The 19319-nt window shown below is 39.7% G+C and overlaps 1 protein-coding gene across 1 annotated transcript; it reads left to right on the top strand.

Annotated features, from left to right (window-relative positions):
- Positions 1 to 1876: 1876 nt before the first annotated feature.
- Positions 1877 to 17834, top strand: TADA1 (transcriptional adaptor 1). Its single transcript, XM_068541190.1, has 8 exons — positions 1877 to 2163; positions 6584 to 6675; positions 6938 to 7003; positions 10892 to 10989; positions 12479 to 12688; positions 13971 to 14122; positions 15997 to 16159; positions 16604 to 17834. Exons 1-8 carry the CDS (start codon positions 2090 to 2092, stop codon positions 16754 to 16756), a joined length of 1008 nt encoding a protein of 335 aa, XP_068397291.1. The 5' UTR covers positions 1877 to 2089; the 3' UTR covers positions 16757 to 17834.
- Positions 17835 to 19319: the final 1485 nt, after the last annotated feature.

Below are 19319 nucleotides of genomic sequence, written 5' to 3'. Positions count from 1 at the left end.
TCTTTACATTTTATAAACGACTTTCACACACATTCTCTGAAGCTATTTAATAGTTGTCTATATGTGGTATACATTTTTACAAGCATGTCTATAACTAAAAGATTTAAAATTAGTTTCTTTAAAGTAAACTACCAAATTACAAATGGTTTTAGTATTGATTTCTATTAAGTATATTGTTCGGTCAGATGTCCGTTTGTGCTTGTTATATCGTCTAACACTACAGTTTAAATGGACATTTACCTGAATCACCATACTGAAATTAATGCTAATTGGTATACAAAGTGCTGAAGGAGAATGGACTACTTAATTGAGCTAGATGTGTAGAGGTATGCATGTTTTCAAGCATCGATTCCAAGAGATAAGAGTCATGTTTTTCTTAGTGGACAGGTAGCCATAGAGACGGGGTAGCCATACAGTGGGGACAGTTCCTGGAAGATATACCCAAACATCTGTGCCCCTTCCTAGTCCTACTGAATGGGTCCTTTAATACTTGAACCTGATTGCAAAAAATGTAGGTGGCCACCCATAGGTCTCAAAACTAGCAGAGGGAGATATACATAAAAGGACTGAGTCATGTGGTTTGTTATAGAAAGCGAAGTAACTAGAATGCGGAGGGCACACTAAGGGGTGATGGGGACAGGCCTGGGTGTGTGTGAGGTGGACAGGTCAGCTGAGTCCAGGTCATAAGAAAATTTGAATGCCAGGTTAGGGAGTCTGGAATTTGTTCAGTAGTCAGTGGGGAGCCATGGAAAGCATAAGTGGGTAACTACTTTTTAAAAAGTCAAACTTTCTGTAGAGTTTTATGACACAGATAGGAAGACTTTACCTGCCTTGTTCATCTTTGTATCCCCAGGACCCAAAAGATTGCCAGGCGCGTAATAGGAATTCACTATATATTTGCTGAAGGAATGGAGAAGCTTGAAGGAGCCTCTGCGGAGAAATTACGCAAGATTTAAAAGCCACTTAGGATTATTTCAAATTTGGGGGAGGCAATTTGACAATATGCACAAAGACTCTTATAAATACTCCTGTCTTTAAATCAGTAACTCTATTTATGGGACTCTGTTCTAAAGTAATAATCCTAAATGAGGAAAAGCTTTATGCATAAAATGTATTACAATATTGCTTTTAATAGAAAAAAATGGAAATAATCAGCCTAACAATTGGGAAACAAGTTACTGTGTGCCTTCCTCCTGTGGGGTATTTAATATGCTGTCACCAAAATTATGATTATAAAGACAATGTAATACCAGAGGAAAACATTTCGTTATTATATTAAGTAAATATAACAAAACTCTACCAAGATGCACAATTGAAGATAGAGTATGATTATAAATTATGGGAACGGGGAATCTCTCTCACTTAAGAGTTTTTTCCCGGGGTGGTAACATTTTGTTTTCTTTCTTTTCCTCTTATCCTTCTGTGTATTTTCCTGTTTTTCAAAATTACTTCATTCACTCAGCAAATATTTACTGAGAGCCCAGTATGTTCCAGGCACTGCTCTAGGAACTTGGCGAAACAGCAGTGAACAAAACACAAATCCTGTCCTCGCGGAACTTACACATTTTATTTGGAGAAGGCAGAAAATTAACAAGATAAGTCAATTAAGTGGCATGTTAGATGATAAGTGATCGGCAAAAAAAATAAGGCAAAGAAAGAGAATAAAGTCAATACTGCATTTACTTTTTGACCTGGAGGGGGAAGATATTCATCCAGGTAAAAGGACCGAATTCCGAACTCGCGCAGCGGTAAGACTGAGAGCCCGGGATACGCCAGCCCTGCAGGTGACGCTGCAGCCCGGGCCGGGCGGGGCGGGTTTAGGTGGGGCGCGGGAGCGCGAGGTGAAGCGGGTCACGTGATGTGAGGGGGCGGGAGCAGGAGGACCACGAAAACACCAAGTTTGGCTCAGCACTTTCTCTCCAGAAAGGCGGGCGGAGCCGAAAACCAAACAAACGTCTTCTTAGAGCTTGGGGGCGGGGCAGGCGGGAGCAGACGGAGCCTGCAGAGCCGAAGCCTTCGCGGAGTTGGTTTTTCGGTTGCTGGTCGTTGTGGCCGAGAGGTCTGAGGTCGGGCTGAGACGTGGGGAGCAATGGCGACCTTTGTGAGCGAGCTGGAGGCGGCCAAGAAGAACTTGAGCGAGGCCCTGGGGGACAACGTGAAACAGTAAGAACTCTACGGATGCAGCCTCCGGGGTTCCGCGCGGGTGCTCCCCCAGCTTTGGGCTGCCGACCCACCATGGAGTTGTCCCCCGCGGCCGCGAGGCCTGTGCAGCCCTCGCGTAGCGGGTGGCGGGGCCTCTGGGTTTCTCGGGCCCGGGAAGGGGCCGGCGGGCAACCCCGACTCACCCGGCTGGAGGGGCCGGGCCTCCCTGGTTCCCTGCGGAACCTGGCGGGCGCCTTCGCCCGAGGCTCTGCCCTGGGTGGGGCGGGAAAAGCTAACTCCACGCCTTCACGCTCAAGGGCCTGTTGGGCGACTGCGGCCCGTGCGAGGGTGCGGAACGCGTGTGGCTGACTAGCGGCCTGGTCTGAGCCGGCACCGCGCAGGCGGCCCGCTCCCGGAGGGCTTCGTGGAGGCGGAGGCTTATTGAGCGCGTGTGTTGTGGAGGCACTGTCGGCAAGAGCGTGGACAGCAATTTCGGAAGGCAGACAGACCCTCCGGTGAAATAGTCTCCGAACACTACTGCAGTTATAATGATGATAGCAGTAGCAGACATTTACTGAACACCTTTTAAGCGCTCTAAATGTACTATCTCATCTAATCCTCACAACAGAGATGTGAGGTAGGTGCAGTTATCATTCCCGTTTGATGAGAAAACTGAGATTTTGAGAGGTTAAGTAACTCTTCAAAGTCATGGCAGGATTGGGGCCCTCGCATCTGATTTCTGGCTGTGATACCTTACAGAGGGTTGCAAAGGACCCCAGAGACTCTCAGACAGACTTTCACCCAGGTTATAGCAGGGGACCGAGTACACAGTCGGGTCAGATGCTGAAATGGCCGAGTGTAAAATCAATAACTCAATACAAGGCTGAAGTCATAGAAGGAACCCTCCGAGGTACAAGGTCGAGTTTGGAAATTTTCAAAACATTGTTATTACAATTTTATTTTTGTAAAATATAAGAAGCAAATTTTAAACGTTTAAAAGTATAAGTTTTGTGTTGTTGCTGCTAGATGGTTTCTGTGACATTCTACATGTTTGCATTACTCAACAGACACTCACTTTGAAATGATGTTTCTGGAGGAGCAAGGTGTTCGGGGGATCTTTCTTTTTCTCCAACACTTTCTCCTTCTCATCTTTCTACTTTTCATTATGGTTGGAGATTGAAGTTACTTAACTTGGATGTCATACGTGATTTTTGGAGTTTTTCCTTCTTGTGAAATTTTGGGGTGGCAGAGTCTACTTTTCGTCCTAACAAGATAGATACACAGAATTCCCATGTAAGACTTCTTGGAACACTCATGGTCTAAATGGAATAACTAAGAACAAAATATAATTTTTAAAAATTATTTTAATATTAGGAACGTTAATAAATCAAATTACAAACACTAGAATTAAAATTTAATCATCTAATCTGTTATTTTGGCATAATTATTTAATTTTTTGTAAACATGCATTCCCAAAGATAAAATGTTCTACCTAAAGTTATACTTTAATATTCATGTTGACTTTGTCTCTTTCCTTGCTTACTTAATTAAAAATTCTTAATTATTTTAATGAGTAAAATTGACTGCTTTTACCTTCATTAATTTCTATAGCTTATTTTTGTAATACTGACAGCTAAAATTTACACTTTTTAAGCACAAAAGACATTTCACTTGGTTACATCTAAGATGCTTACAAATATTTGAAAGTGAATGTTTCCATGTTAAAATAAACCTGGCTTGTGTGTATAATTGATTGATTAGATGCGATGGTGAACTCTGTGATCCCACACTCCTCACACAAGCTTGGGGTCGCCAGAAATGTTGAAGTTAGCATTTCCTGTTTGGTCTTTAAAGGTCAACACTGGCTATCAAACGTTGGTCAAATAGAGCTGCCAAAGCTAAATTTGGTGCATCTTTAGCTGAATCTCCACTAACAATGCAATCAAAATATGCTTTTGTGCCAGGAACAGTTAATGGTACAGTGTTGTTCTCTATTAGTTTTTTCCATTCTCTCATTGTCTTTTCCCCCTTCTGCTCCTTGAAAAGCGCTTCTTGGTTGAACAGTCTGTGATATTGCTATACAGTAATTTCTCACATTTCCTCCATGAGTAGTTTGCTTTGGTTTGTACAACGTGACCATTTAAATGTGGTCCTTGTTCATAGGTAAAATATATAATAAGGTGTTTAAGGAACTCAGATATGAGTTGCTTTCTATTTATGCAGTGGTCCTAATGTTCTTTATGTCAGGTTGTGTGCCCATGTCAGCTTGTAGAAAGAAATGAGCTTTGCTGGCTAACTCACTTTGTATAGTACCCAGTAGAGTTCTGGGTTCAAATGGGTGCCTAGTTTTTCGGATGATTTAGCCATATGTTATTTAATTTTCTCCAGGTATCTCAAGTGCTTCCTAGTCTGACCCATTTATACTCATCACCCATCATTCTTACCTACATAGAGGTTGACTAACTTTGTTTTTGGTATTTTTGAGGAAAACAGTCATTTGTCCATGGCTATACAGCAAGTTAATACAGGGACCAGGATTGGGGAGCGAGTCTTCAACTTGATAGCCAGTGCTGTCTATTTGGGCTAGAAAGTTTGCCACTGGAAAAGATAGACAGCATCATGTTGGCAGAGACTTGCCTTAGTTCTGGAACAAGTTCAGACACTCCAAATATAAATATATTTGCCTCTTTCTTATAAAATAGAAACACAGGGCTTTTAAAATAATGAAGTTTTTCTCATGTTACTATCTTCTTTTGTTGTATAAAATGGGATAGGAAAAGACTTCTGTTTTTCTGTGGAGCTTTATTTCATTTTTTAGTTGTTCTTTAAAAAAAAGCAGGGGGTGGGGCATTTAAGTGTTTGCTGTTGGGAAGTTATTATTGACTATTGGGTGTGACTCTCAGGTGAAACATGGTGCCAGGCTCTAGAACTAACATGCTTTGCTGTTGAATGAAATGGGTCTTGGGAAGCTTTAAGACGCCACTAAAGCTACGGGTTTTCTCCAGTGGTGGGGGGAAGGGGGGATGAGGGCAAAGCACAGGAACCCAGGCAATTACATATGTACTTAGCCAGACTTAAGCTAATCTGCATATAGGAGAACAGGAGAAACCCTGCCATGGGTGTAATAGGGCAGTAAGAGCATTAAACCATCTCATTTAGGAATCGCTGCTTTTTTTTTTTTTCTTTTTTGTTAGAAACTCAAATGAGCATTAGAAAGTAGCTAATCGTGAATTGAAAGTGATTGTAAAACATATTAAGTAATTTTTAGCCCTGTTTCTTGAAGGAGGAGTAGCTTTCTTCAGCACCGAAACAAGGGGTGTGGATGTGAAAAGTAAAGTATTTTACTCCTGTTTCTAATAATGTTGTTAAGGTATAAAAGATTGGATCCTTTTTTCCTACTAGTTAACTAAAAATTTTTATGATTAGTGGTTGGTTTTCACTTTAAAAACCACTAAGTTTCTCATATGCTCAGGTATTTTTCTTTGTGGCAAGCTGTTTTAGAATCCCATTCAGCCAGGATAGATTAAAACTTGAGTTCATTTGAAAGGAAAGAGGTCACCCAGAATTGGTATTAATGTCCACTCCTCAGCCCATAAAACACATACACATTTTAAAATATAAATCTTTTTTAAAATTGAGGTGTAATTGACATTTAACTTTATATTAGTCTCAGGGGTACAACATAAGGATTCAGTATTTGTATATATTGCAAAATGGTCACCACAGTAACTCTAGTTCACGTCTCTCACCATACATAGTTTAAAAGATTCTTTTCTTGTGATGAGAACTTTTAAGATCTCCTCTCAGCAATTTTCAAATATGCAATATTTGATAATTTTAATAATACTTTAAAATATAAATCTTAAGTGTAGGTTTCTGGTGAGCAGGTCTTTTGGAAGGGCAACAGTGAGAAAGGAAAGGTACAGCAGTGGTTTTTGGCTGGTGACTCACGAGTCTGATTCTGTGACTACTGCTCAGTCCCTTTTAGGGAGGACTTTCCTTCTTCTGATGGTATTCTGACTCCTAAGTACCTTAAACAGCAGAGATTTATCTTCTCACGGTTCTGGAGTCTAGAAGTCTGACATCCAGGTGTGAGCACGGTTGTTGTCTTCTGCGGCCTCTCCCCTTGGCTCTTGCCTGCTGTCTCTCTCTCTGTGTCCTAATCTCTTCTTATGAGGACACCAGTCACATTGGGTTAGGGCCCACCCTGACAACTCCATTTTTACTTAATTACCTCTTTCAAGGCCCTACTTCCAAGTACAGTCACATTCTGAGGCACTGGGGGTTAGGGCTTCAACGAATGAATTTGGGGGGAACACAGCTCAGTCCATAACACTAGGGAATGCAAAATTTCCTTCCTTCCCTGGAAGTTGAGGCAGATAAGGTGAACTTGGGGAAGAAGCAAAACCTGAGGTTCTTAATATTGTTTCTGCCTCTGCAGATACTGGGCTAACTTAAAGTTGTGGTTCAAGCAGAAGATCAGCAAAGAAGAGTTTGACCTTGAAGCTCATAGACTTCTCACACAGGATAATGGTAAAATAATTATCTGGGGAGTTATTTTACTGTTCTGAAGTTTTCCCAGATTTGCAATAAATTAAAAATTTATTAAAAATTTAAAAAAATTTTTGGTTTTAGTGGTGTGTAAGGTCATTTAAATAATGTGGATATTTAAAATTAAATGTAAAGAATGGCAGAGTAGGGGATATCCAAAGTCCTTAAAAGCTAGACTGAAACAGTGGGTTCCTTATGTTGTAAATATTCTGTATTTGACCTGTGACAATCTTCCCTTTTTCAGTCCATTCTCACAACGATTTCCTCCTGGCTATTCTCACGCGTTGTCAGATTTTGGTGTCTACACCAGGTAAGGGAGTAGAAATACCTCCAGGGATGTCAGTCAGTAAAACCACAGAATGCTGGGCTTACTAGACTTTCACTTCCTTTAACAGACTTGTTTGCAAATGAAATGTTCTTTGAACTGCTCAGAAGAAACATTTTATTGTGTAGTACAGATTCTTCTATAGAACCTTTTTAAAGCAGGTGATTTCTCTGTCCTTTCATTGACTTTTGGTCTTTACCCCCCATTCAGCTGGGTTTAGATTACTTAAATAAATGAGAGGTGAGGAGGAGGGTAGGTGGTCAGGAGGAAGAAGCTGAGGAGTGAAGAGAGGGAATTTGGTGGTTAGGAGAGCGTTTCCATAGATACAGGGAGGGTAAAGTACGTGGAGGGGAAACCACAGCATATGTTGAGAACCTGGACTTTCTCCTCTTCTTAATTAAGTGAGATATTAGCACCTGGAAGGTTGGAGCTTCAGCATGTGTTTGGCAAACTATTGGTGAAGAACAAAGATAGTGAATAGCAGCATGTTGGGGAGGTATGTGGATGCGAAGTCTGTCACTTCGACCTAAATAAATAGGTATAGACAGAATGATTTCTTTGTCCCTAATTTGTTGGAGCTTAAGTGGTACAAGTCACCTCTTTCAGTTTTATTTTAATCAGTCAAAAACAAATAACTACATTAAAACTTTGCCTCATGATAAAGCTTATCCTGGGCTCTTGTTAAAAACTTGAATTTACAGGTACCTCTTACTGTAGATTAAATTGAATTTTTTTTGTTTAAAGGGCCAGTGGTGATTCTGATGATCATTTATTAAAAGCCCATGTTTATCTAGAAATGACTAGTATTTTGTATCATCCCCCTCTGCTAAGCTCTGTTGTAAGATAGAGAATTCAGATGAGATCTCCTAAAGGCCTGTTCTCCACACTCAAAGAAGTTGCCATTGGTGTGAAGAATAATAAACAGTGAGCGTTTGTTTAGAGATTGGTGTTAGAGAGGGAAGGCTGTTTTCCACCCCTCACCACACCCCTCACTGCACATCCTACACTGTGTCACATTTCTAATGTTTTATTTAATTTAAATAGAAGTGGACTTTTGCCAGTTAGATCATAAAGATAATCCACTTCATTGTATAAAGTTTAATTTGATCAGAAAAGCCAACATTGTGAGGATTAGATCTTACTTTTTAGGTAGGTATATTCTAAAGTGACACACACCCAGAAGGTTCAGTGGGACGATCGGAAATAAAAACCTTGGTTGATAGGAGTCAAGGGGCTTGGGTTCAAGTTTAGGTTTTGCCACTAGCTTAGATAATGTAGTTAATTATTGCGTGTTCTTAGCGTCCACATTTATAAAATAGAGACAGTAATGTCTACCCTGCAGGATTATAAAAAAAAAAAACAGATGAAAGAATATGCAAAAAGTGCTCTTAAAAATAAAAAATGCCAAACAAAGTGGTATTAGTATAGGTGGCTGATTTTAATTAAATAAAGCCTTTGATATTCTTGAATGTTTGTTGTTGGTTAAAAATAAATGAAGAAACATTGGGATTTAGGGATTATTTCTCAAACACCCAAAATATCTTCCCTTAAAATGAAATTAATATTTGCTTGCAACAAAGATTTCTATTAAAAGTAAAGTATAGAAATACAGTTTTTTGTACTTTAATAATTGTGGTTAGGTTGGTTACTGTTTTTCTAAGTCAGGCAGGAAGGATGATTTTAATAATGTTATTTACTGAATACTGTAACTGCAGTGCCTTAGACGCTTTACGTGCATTATCATTAATCCTCACAACAACTCTTCAGAGGTATTGGCCTCTTTTTTATATGCTAGGAAACAAACTTCAGAGGAGAGAAAACAAAACAAAATAAAAACTTACCTGAGGCCCTCTTCAGCTAGTAAGTAGAAGTGTTGGATCCAAACCAAAATCTGACTGCTGCTGTGAAGCCCTCCTTCCTTGGGGTCAGAGTCAGCCCTTGCCATGCTTTGCTTCCTCACCCGAGGTATTTGGCCACTCAGCAGCAGCATTGCCTAACATCGAGTTCCATTCCTCAGGGAAATCATCTAAGATTGACCGGCCTTACCAGGTGTGATCTAGGTGTGCCAAAGACACTTAAAGTGATGGAGAAGAGGAACCTGACTTCCCAAACAGTTCTTTCTTAGCTGAGGAACCAGGAATATTTTTTCAAAGCTATACAAACTCATTCTTCCAAAAACATCAAGATGAAATAATGTTTTGCTAGAATGATGGGTGATTTTTTTTTTTCTTTTCCTAAAAAAATTCTTTGGGATATTTTTTTCAAGTGTACTGTAATGAGCTTGTATAACTTCTGATTTTTTTTTTTTAACACTAAACTATATATGTTCATGGTTTAAGAAAAAATAGTACAGAGGGTCTTAGAATGAAAAGCTTCCCACTTCTAGACCAGCTTGTTCTCAGAGACAGCTGCTTTTGTTTTTTGTTCTTCTTATGGGACCTCAGTGGCTCCTTAGAGTGTGCTGAAACGTCTTTCTGGATTGACTGGTTGTAAACATCTGTCTTGCCTTATTGCTCTGTGTTTTGTGAGATTTCCTCAATTCTTTCAGCCTTTCTGTCCAGTGCATTCTTTAATTCAGCAATTTTTGTAGCGTCTTCTTTGTGTTTTATGGATACCCATCTTCTCAAACTTCTCTGATGATCTGAATTAGAAATTATTCAAGTTGTGTTGCCTGAATTCTGTATCTCTAGGATCTCAATTTTTATTTATTTATTTTTTTAGTTTGGTCTTTCTTACCATGTTAAGCTTATTATCATCAAATGTCTGAGAATCCACATTTACGAATGAAGCATAAAACCTGGAGATTGTGCTTTACAGTGAGCTGACGGGAGGCCAGCCATTACAGTGAGGTTCCTCAAATGCCAGCCTGCAGAGAACTGTGCTCTAGGGTACCAACATTCATACCAGCTACCTCAGTAAATCCCAGACATTTTGTTCTATTTAACTAGAGAAGAGTTCTCCATTCTCCTGTCCCTGCCACCTGTTTATACTGCACTGTATATAGGAGTGAGTGGGGCTGGTTTCATGGGGCCAGGAACTGTCCATGAACTTGGAAGGGCCTGCACTTGGTTTAGTGCTGTACTGTGGTTATCTTGAAATTCTTAACTTTTGAGCAAGGGACCCTGCATTTTTGTTTTGTACTGAGTTCAGTCCTGCGGGTGAGGGAAGGGGTATGTATGGATGACTTTTCAATATAGATCTTCGATTAATCTTGTTTTTAGCTGTACTATCCCTCCTGGTTTCCACTGCGCTCACCTTCTCCAAATCCAGATTCTTTGTGGATATCTACTAGTCAGGCTTATTTACTTCCACCTATTTACCAACCTTGCCAGCTTAGGTCACAGCTTCCAATTGTCCGCTTTGTAAGTTGGCTCCTTTTTAGCCCATCTTTGAAATTTGTTGAGATCTCATCTTGGTCTGCCACTCGTTTTCCTTTTTATCTGTGTTGTGGGTGTGTGCCATTTACTTTTTTCTACTATAATTTTTAGTAGGGTCTTGGAAGAGAGAGGAGACAAATACATGTGCTCATTTCACCATCTTGAACTAGAAAATTCTGTCCTGCTTTTATAATACTACTGCTACTAATAAGCAGACAAACACCCAGTAAACAATTAAAAATGTGAAAAACAAATTTGTCTTCCTAAAAGAACAATTTTGGTTACAGCTAGAAAAAAAATGTGATTTGAGAGAAGTTTTGTTTAGAGAAGGAGAATGTTTTGTTTAGAGAAGGAGAATGAGAAGATCTGAATTTAAGCATTTGTTCATTTTCATCATTTGAGCATTTCATACTTTTTTAGCCTAAAGTGAAAACAAACTTAGCAGTTATCAATTGTCATTCTTTTCTCTTATGATTGTTATTTTTCTGTCTTATAGAGGGTGCTGGATCTTTACCCTGGACAGGGGGTTCTGCAGCCAAACCTGGAAAACCAAAGGGAAAGAAAAAGCTTTCTTCTGTTCGTCAGAAATTTGATGTAGGTTGTTCAGTAGATCTTGGTAACGACTGATTTAATAAGCACTGGTGTGATGGAACTGGCTTTAGTTTTTTAATGAATATTACAATTCTGGTAGTAAAGTTGAAAAAAAGGGCATGATTTGGGGAGAAAACGGTGTTATTATATTTGAATTTGGTGAAGAGGGCTTCAAAGATTGTGTCTGAATTTTTATTCTAGTTTGTTATTGTGTAATTATTAATATGTTATCATTAGTACCTAATGATTTTTCAGTGATTCAACAACTATGCCTGTGCTCTTTTTCCTCTTAAATATCTTTGTGGAATGAGTAATGTTTCATTATTATTCAGATTGAAGACTTCTGTTCCAAGGGTCCAGGAGGCCCAGAGGCCTCTGGCAGGATGCTGCTGACGCCCCCACTAGGCCTTGAGCCTTCTGGGGATCCTCAGAGAAATCTTCGAGGCATTGGGCTATAAAATTTGTAAACGTTTTAGAATAACTCGCTTTTTTTTTTCTGGTTTATATCCAGGGAACAAAGTTTCCCAAAAGCATCCCTTTTATAGATTTGACTGGGTATTGATAGCTTTATTCATTAACATCAACAAACATTTATTTATTTCTACCTTGGCTCTATGTTTTAAGTCAAGAATATTCGATCTGGAGGGCATCAATATCTCCAGAGAGGTATGCTTGGTTTAAAAAAGCATGTTTGATATAAAATACAGTTTTATACTTACTTGGAAAATGGAAAAACAACAAGTATTGCTTTTATAATACAAACTTCAAACAGGACAAGCCATATTCGCTACAAAATCTTGTGAGTTGGGCTTAAGCAAAAGCTACTGAGGCATATCTCCCACTGATTATGGAGAATATAATTCGGCTATCAGCATCTCCCAGAGGAAGGCTGAGGTTTTATGAGTGGAAAAGATTGGGAAAAACTATCTTTAAAAAAACTAACGACTGTGTCTTAGAAAGATTCTGTGTTGAGAATTGTTAGTAGAAGATAATAGTAAGTAAAGAGTTACACTGCCCTACATTATCTTGGAATATTTGTTATTAGATCTGTTATATTGGTTAGCTAGGTTTTTTTTAGGGCTTTATTTAAGCATTAATTATGTATTTTTACTTTCAGAATCTGCTTACTTACAAGTATACTTAAAATACTCTGACTTGTTTGAAAATAGTTTTATATCTTCTCCTTCTCCCCAATTGTTATTTTTAGCACAGAGCCGTATATTCTGTGATTACCGAGGTACTAATTGAATAGAATAAACTGCTATGCATAGTACTGTTACTCCCCATAACTCATGTCCTCATTATTACTATGTAATGGGTGTGAATCTGTGATTAGTTGTGCTTGAGTTACTTTTTTTTTTTTTTAACTCTTGTGGTATAGTTTTGGTGGCATTAATTTGTGGGATCTCAGGTCCAATTCATAGGTTACTTTTGTTTGTGTCTTATTACTTGCCACATAATGAATAATTTTGAAAAGTTTTCTTACCCATAGCATAGATTCCAGCCTCAAAATCCTCTCTCGGGAGCCCAGCAGTTTGTGGCTAAGGATCCCCAAGATGATGATGACTTGAAACTTTGTTCCCACACAATGATGCTTCCCACCCGGGGTCAGCTTGAAGGGAGAATGATAGTGACTGCTTACGAGCATGGGCTGGACAACGTCACCGAGGAGGCTGTCTCAGCTGTGGTCTATGCGGTGGAGGTTGGTTTGCTGGTGGCAGAAACACTCTTACACATTGAATGTGACAAGCTTGTATGAGTTATTCAAAGTTGGTACTGCAAGAAAAGAACTAAAATATGACTCTGATCTCAGAATTGTCATTGTTGAAAGTTGTTTTCTTTAGAGGGGAGAAACATCACAATCCAAACAATTGCTTTCAGTTAACAGACCAAGCTTTTCAGAAAGGTTACTTGCGACATACACTTGGGATGTTTAATTTCTCAACAAGGGGACAGTTTTTAAGCAAAAATAAAAAAACAAAATGAGATTGAGAATCCTAAAGATTAAAATCACTTGATGTTGCTGTGGTACGGCATTTGAAGAGCATTATTAGACTTGGCGTCTGAACTGTGGGATTCTTGTCTCAGCACACTCTTTCATTCATTCATTTTACTCATTTAGTTACTCGACAGAACATACACTGGGCTCTAGAGTGCACAGGTACTAACTGGAGACGTTGGGTCATTCCTTCCAATTCTCTGGGCCTCCGTTTCCTTGCCGGTGCCTCAGAGATTATAATAGCTGTCTCATGAAGTTATAAACATTGAATCATAAATGGTACCATGAAGTCCTGACATGAGCTGATCTTATTGGTAGAATTGAAACATCATCCCCGACCCCCGCACCCCTGTTAATAAGGGTAGGCTGGGACTGGTTCTGTCTCTGTTTTCGCAGACATTCTCTAACCCTCTCTTAGGTGCTTGGCTCTCACAAAGGTGAAGAGATATTAAATACGTAACTTTCTGTTTTATTTCCTATATATCTTTTGTTTATGTGGCTTTTGAGAGAGCCAAGGTTCTTTTTATGCAAGGATTTTAGTAGATTGGGCACTATAACCAATATGTTCCTGATTGTGAAACATTTTGTACCATTTTAAACCAAGCTTCAAGGTAGTTTGCTGCTTAAAAAAATTACTTATTTTTGTACCTTTATTTAAAGCTATCTGAACATTATTTTTGAGAGAGAGGAGCCAATTCAGAGATAATAAAAACTTTAATAAATTTCAGGTAGAGCAAGCCCATCCTAAATAGAACTAAATAAAAATAGCATGTCTCCCTTTGCTCTTTTCTATACCCTCCTGCCCTGGTATGTATGGCTCTGTGGCTCTTTAGTGAACATTCGTTTGGTTTCAGCACTTGTTTGCCTGTCTCACATCTCCATCCACTAAATGCCAATAAACATTTTTTGGTCAAAGGAAGTTTTATGGTTTGCTTTTAAAGAGGAGTTCATGCTTTTTTTTCTCTTTTTTTTCTTGTTTTTACAGAATCACCTTAAAGATATACTGACATCAGTTGTGTCAAGAAGGAAAGCTTATCGACTACGTGATGGTCATTTTAAATATGCCTTTGGTAGTAATGTGACCCCACAACCATACCTGAAGAATAGTGTAGTAGCTTACAACAACTTAATAGAAAGGTATATGAAGTTTCTTGTGATTTTTGCATCCATCCTTCCTAATTGGTTACACTACTCTTTTGTAATAGACCACTGTTAAAGTTGGTTACTGGGGCTCTGTGCGTCTAAGGTACCTCTGAGAGCAGTATGGTTTTATTTTCTTAAGTTGCATCCTTGTGTGATAACTAGTGAATTCTTTTGGTACTCTTTATATTGGAAGTGAAGTTGTAGAATTTGGCTGCTGCATGCGGTTTAAAGTGAGTGCCCCCCACTTTCCGAAGTACAGTGGAGTCGTTCCCTGGGGCAGTGCGTCTGGATGCTTCCTGAGGGGCAGCACCTGACTGGTGGGGGGAGTGGGCCGGCTCTCACTCAGGAACGTGACCTGTGCTTGTTGGGTCAAGGTTGGGTTTCTTGGTGGTGGGAGGAGGAGCAGTAGGTGATTCTCCAGGTCCTTATCTGGCTTTTTTAGCTGTAGCTCAAAATAGCGGCCTGTGCTGGGTGTCGTCAGGTTGCTCTTGGCATCCTCTTGTGCAGATCTGGTCTCTCAGCTCCGATCTCTGGAACCTCTCTGTCTGCACTCCACTGTGGGCTCCCAGGACCTCTCTGATGTTCTGAGTCATCCCTCTGAGATGACCTGGATTACCTTCATCCCTGTGTTGTCTCTTTTCAGGGAGAAGAGAGGTAAAGAGATGACAAGGGAGATAAAACTTCAGAGAAAAAAGTGTGATTGGGAAGGCTGGCAGGAGTGATACTGGGGAAGAAGTAATGGGCAGGGAAGGCAGGAGGAGTGATGGTGAGGGATGTGGGGCGGGAAGGCTGAGCAGGGAGTTGAACGGAGCAGACAGTGCTGACACCATGGGGAGGCCGTGGTACTGGTGCCTGTTTCATGGTTCTGAAGACCTTGAGACGGCTCACAGGGCTCATTTGGAAGATCACTGGCGTAAACTGGGTTCACTATTTAGATTGCCATAGGTGAAGATTTACTTTCTCAATCTCATTCAGGCATATCTGTTTGGGATTATTTGTTCTCATTTGTGAGTCATTCTTCTCTAGAGAAAAACAAACCAAAAAGAGTAAAAGAGTGGCCCCTCGTAGCGGGTGAGCGCTGGAGCGGTGTGTGAGCCTGTGTGTGACCCTGCCGGGCCTCCAGCTGCCCTCCCCCCCTGCCAGCCTGTCCCTGTGAGGCTCCTGTCTCACCGTCGGCCGCTTGTTTCTCTATCAGCGCTGCCTTTGTCTGCTGCCGGAGCCCACGCTCACGCTCCACTCGTGCTTTCGTTCTAGTTCCCTCCGCACTGTTGTTTCACCTCCTGCATGCTCTCCAAAATTGCATAGGTTATCTCCTACTGTATTACCATACAAAAATTATGTCTGACTTCCCAGCTGATGTTATATCTGGGTTCTATTTTGGGAAATTGGCAAGATCTGGATGAATTTTCTCCACCCTCCATTTTTGCCTGTTGCTTTTTTTGTGCTTTATTTTATTTTCTTGTTATTTTTGATCCTGTTGTCTCCAGTATCATTTACCTACCTCTCCAAGTTGGTTGTTTCCAATTTCATTTTCCTTTAATGAAGGTCTATTATTTTTTTCCAACTAGAAGCTCTTTAAGGGCAAGGAACAATTTTGACTCAGTATCCTGACTTAGTATTTTAGCACTGTGGAGGGAGGAGGGTAAATGCAGTTGCACTGCGTTTTATTTCCAGCCCAGCAGATGGGCTGCCTTTAAAAATTAAAATTATAGACTACTCATGTATACACTGGCTGAAAGATAATTGGATTTCTGATTCACGTTGCGATATATTTTATAAGAAGTATTCTAGCAGCCCATCCCTATTCTGTTTGTTCAGGTGTGTCCATCTTACTTACTGGGAATATTTCTGAAATGTTTTGTTTCCAGCCCTCCAGCCTTTTCTGCTCCTTGTGCCGGCCAGAATCCAGCGTCTCACCTGCCCCCTGACGACGCCGAGCAGCAGGCTGCACTCCTGCTGGCGTGCTCGGGGGACACGCTGCCCACATCTTTGCCTCCGGTGAACATGTACGACCTTTTTGAAGCTTTGCAGGTAACTCTTGCCTCCTTAAGGTTCACCTAGATCTATGGATAGGTTCAAAGTTTCTTCAAGTCTACAAAGATACTCGCTAGCTTTTCCATTTCCTGGCTTTTGTTTTTCAGTTTTTATTGTTTGTTATTAAAGCCATTAATAGTAACCTAATCTTTCAAACCCCGGGCTCAAGAGTCCTTCCTAACTTACCTCCCGCATCCCTCACCTCCCCAGTGAAAGAAAAAAAATCTCCTTGTCCCCTTATTTCTATTTCAGAGCCTTGTTATTTCCTTGTTTTCTTGTTATCTGATTTGGGATTAATTAGGTTCTGGCTTAAAACTTACAGGTTTGTGTGTCTTTTGTGTGAGTGTTTTGTTGATATAAACCTTACTTTCATTTTCTATGTTGGAAAAGTAAGTATACTGAAGTATAATTGGAGACGTGCTGATTTTTTTTTAATCCCAGGTACACAGGGAAGTCATTCCTACACACACTGTATATGCTCTCAACATTGAAAGGATCATTATGAAACTCTGGCATCCAAATCATGAAGAGCTGCAGCAAGACAAAGTCCACTGCCAGCGCTTGGCAGCCAAGGAGGGGCTTTTGCTCTGCTGAATTAGGATTTGAGGGTGTGGGACCCTCTTCAAATTCATTGATTATTGAGAATTAAATGTTTTGGGGGGTCCACATTTCAAGACTGAAGTGTGTAGAGTAAATATAACCTTTCCTATGGAAATGTGATAGTACATTTTGTGTTGCTACTGTGAAGCCATTAACAAATCTGATTTTAATAATGACCCATATCTCTGTATGTATGTGTGTGTGTGTGTTCCCAGTTATGGGAATAGGCACTGAGAAAGTTCTGTGCCTGGAATGGTGCTGTTTAGACATCTGAGGCCTAGTATCCTGTGGTCTGCATGTGAGGTAGGTGACATTCTAGAACAAAGAAGCTCTTATAACTTAGTCCCCACGATCAGCAGGACATCTGTGTGTTTAGAGACGTCACGTATTCTGTATCTGGCAAGTCTAAAATTTCTGCTTTCCTCCTGAAGAAAGAACTGTGCTTTTAACACAGTGTTAAAAATTGGTTATCATTTTTAGTGACAAGTTTTATATATATATATATATATATATGTATGTATATTTTGTGACCAGTTTAATTTTTAACAGGTATAGGTAGTTGCCTAAAGATTAATTACAACTCCATAGAAAATAAGAGTTAGAAATGCTGTGCTATTTGACAAAATAAAGTCCTTTCTTTAAATTAAAAACCAAATCAAAACAATCTTAGAATGTAATTAACCTTATAAAATATCTTCTCATAACGCGTTTCTTTTATAGAGTTGTTATGCCCAAAGACTTTGATTGGCAGGTTCATCTATTAATTATTCCTATAGACTGTTTTAAGAAGTCCATGTAAACATATTGGATTTATACTTGGTAATTCTCCTATTCCTATGAAATACCTTTTTCTATACTTTCAAATGGCAGTGTTACTAATAACTGTTTGTTTCTTTAGAGATATGTTGCTTTTTAGTCAAGAGGTGTTATTGGTGGATACATTAGAATGTACAGATGGGTTTAAGTAGGTCTGAATAATATATGTATAGATATGTATATATGGTTCAATATCTGGATCTGTGTATTTGGTTTTGTACTTTAAATGCAACAAATAAACCTTTTGGGAGAAAAATTTTTTTGTTTGTTTATTAAAGTAAACATATAAGGACTACTGCCTTCTACAGAAATATGAAGAACCTTGCTTTATGAGATCTTAGCAGAGACTTTTCAAAAGAATGTACTAGATGAGAAAGATTAAAAAGCAGGTTCCAATTAAGGCATGTCATTTCTTCCTCTTGTGATATGTAGGTTAAGACTAAAAAGAAAAAACAGCCTAGTTTCAGTTCTCGGCACAAGTCTGAAAAGTCCTTTAGAGTTTTAGATAACTCAAGAATTTTTAGGGTTTGTAAGAATTTGAACTGGTATCTAACTGCATATAGTGGTTTTGGTTTGGCCTATCCATGTATCTGAGCCTTAATGCTAAGTATGTGTTAAATTTCATGTGTTCCATAGATGGAGAGGCAGCTAGAAGCCTCAGACATGCCCTGCTGCCCATTGCAGTGGCAGGTTCCATAGAAATCTGTATAGCAGAGGGACCTCCAAACAGAAAAATTCCTCACTACTCTATAGGACCTGGCCTAAATCCCTAGTTGCCTACTCTGGTGGGACCACAGGACACCAGAGGACTCTTTTCGCCTCCCAAGTTTCGGGCCTACACTCCAAGATATGCTTTGCATGCCAGTTTTCCTCAAGCATTATTTTGTACAGTGGAGAGATTGGGTTGAGGGCAAGGCAGTCAGGTAGATAGAGTGATACTTCTTAGGATTTTTCAAGAGAGCCCCTGAGTTCAAATGCCTTGTTCCACCAAAGGTGGCCTCCAGCCGTAGCACCGTGGTCAACTGAGGGATCCTGAGTGCAGTCTCTTCTATGATTAGGTTCTTAAGAAATCATGAGTGCTTATTATCAAGCATCATTTAGAAAAATAACTATTACAAAGAGGAAGAAAGCTACTAGAAACCAGATAATTTCAGGCTTAGAATAAAGCTTAGTTTTCCTGTAGGGATTTCAGTAATTAATTGTCTTTTAGCTGTAGGTGTATCATTGTGCAAAACCAGGTTTGATAAGGCCTGCCGTATTTTCTACCAGGTACCAGAGTGCTGGCTTAGCACACATTCTTATCACCTGTGACACCCATTGCTGGGATCAACCAAGCACACAATTTCTCTAACACTTCTCCCATTGCCTGAAGTGATCACGACGTCCCTGATCGAATTTCACAAAGTGTCTTCTAAATGATTGCTCACTTTGACCGTAGATAAATACCTGTGTTTCATCATGTCTTTTGACTCAGACCAAAATGCCTCCAGCCTGAATAATGGTAAGGAAGCTTGGTTTTAGGGGTCAGACTTAGATGCTGTGGCCAACAGATTGGTTCAGCATTTAATTCTCACGGCTTAAAAAAGGAAAAATGTCTAGATTATTCTTGGAGAGTAGATTAATATTTAATTGAATCTACGGGCATGGTAAATTGTCAAGACTAAAAGCACACCATGAAAGGGCATATAGGTTCATCATACTTTCGTTTGTAGAGAAATTTATGAAAACAGGACACAAGTTT

Source organism: Eschrichtius robustus, chromosome 3 (assembly GCF_028021215.1).
Source record: "Eschrichtius robustus isolate mEscRob2 chromosome 3, mEscRob2.pri, whole genome shotgun sequence".
Taxonomy (NCBI): Eukaryota; Metazoa; Chordata; class Mammalia; order Artiodactyla; family Eschrichtiidae; genus Eschrichtius; species Eschrichtius robustus.
Note: the sequence above shows the minus strand (reverse complement) of the source record. Positions and strands in the feature narration are given on the sequence as shown.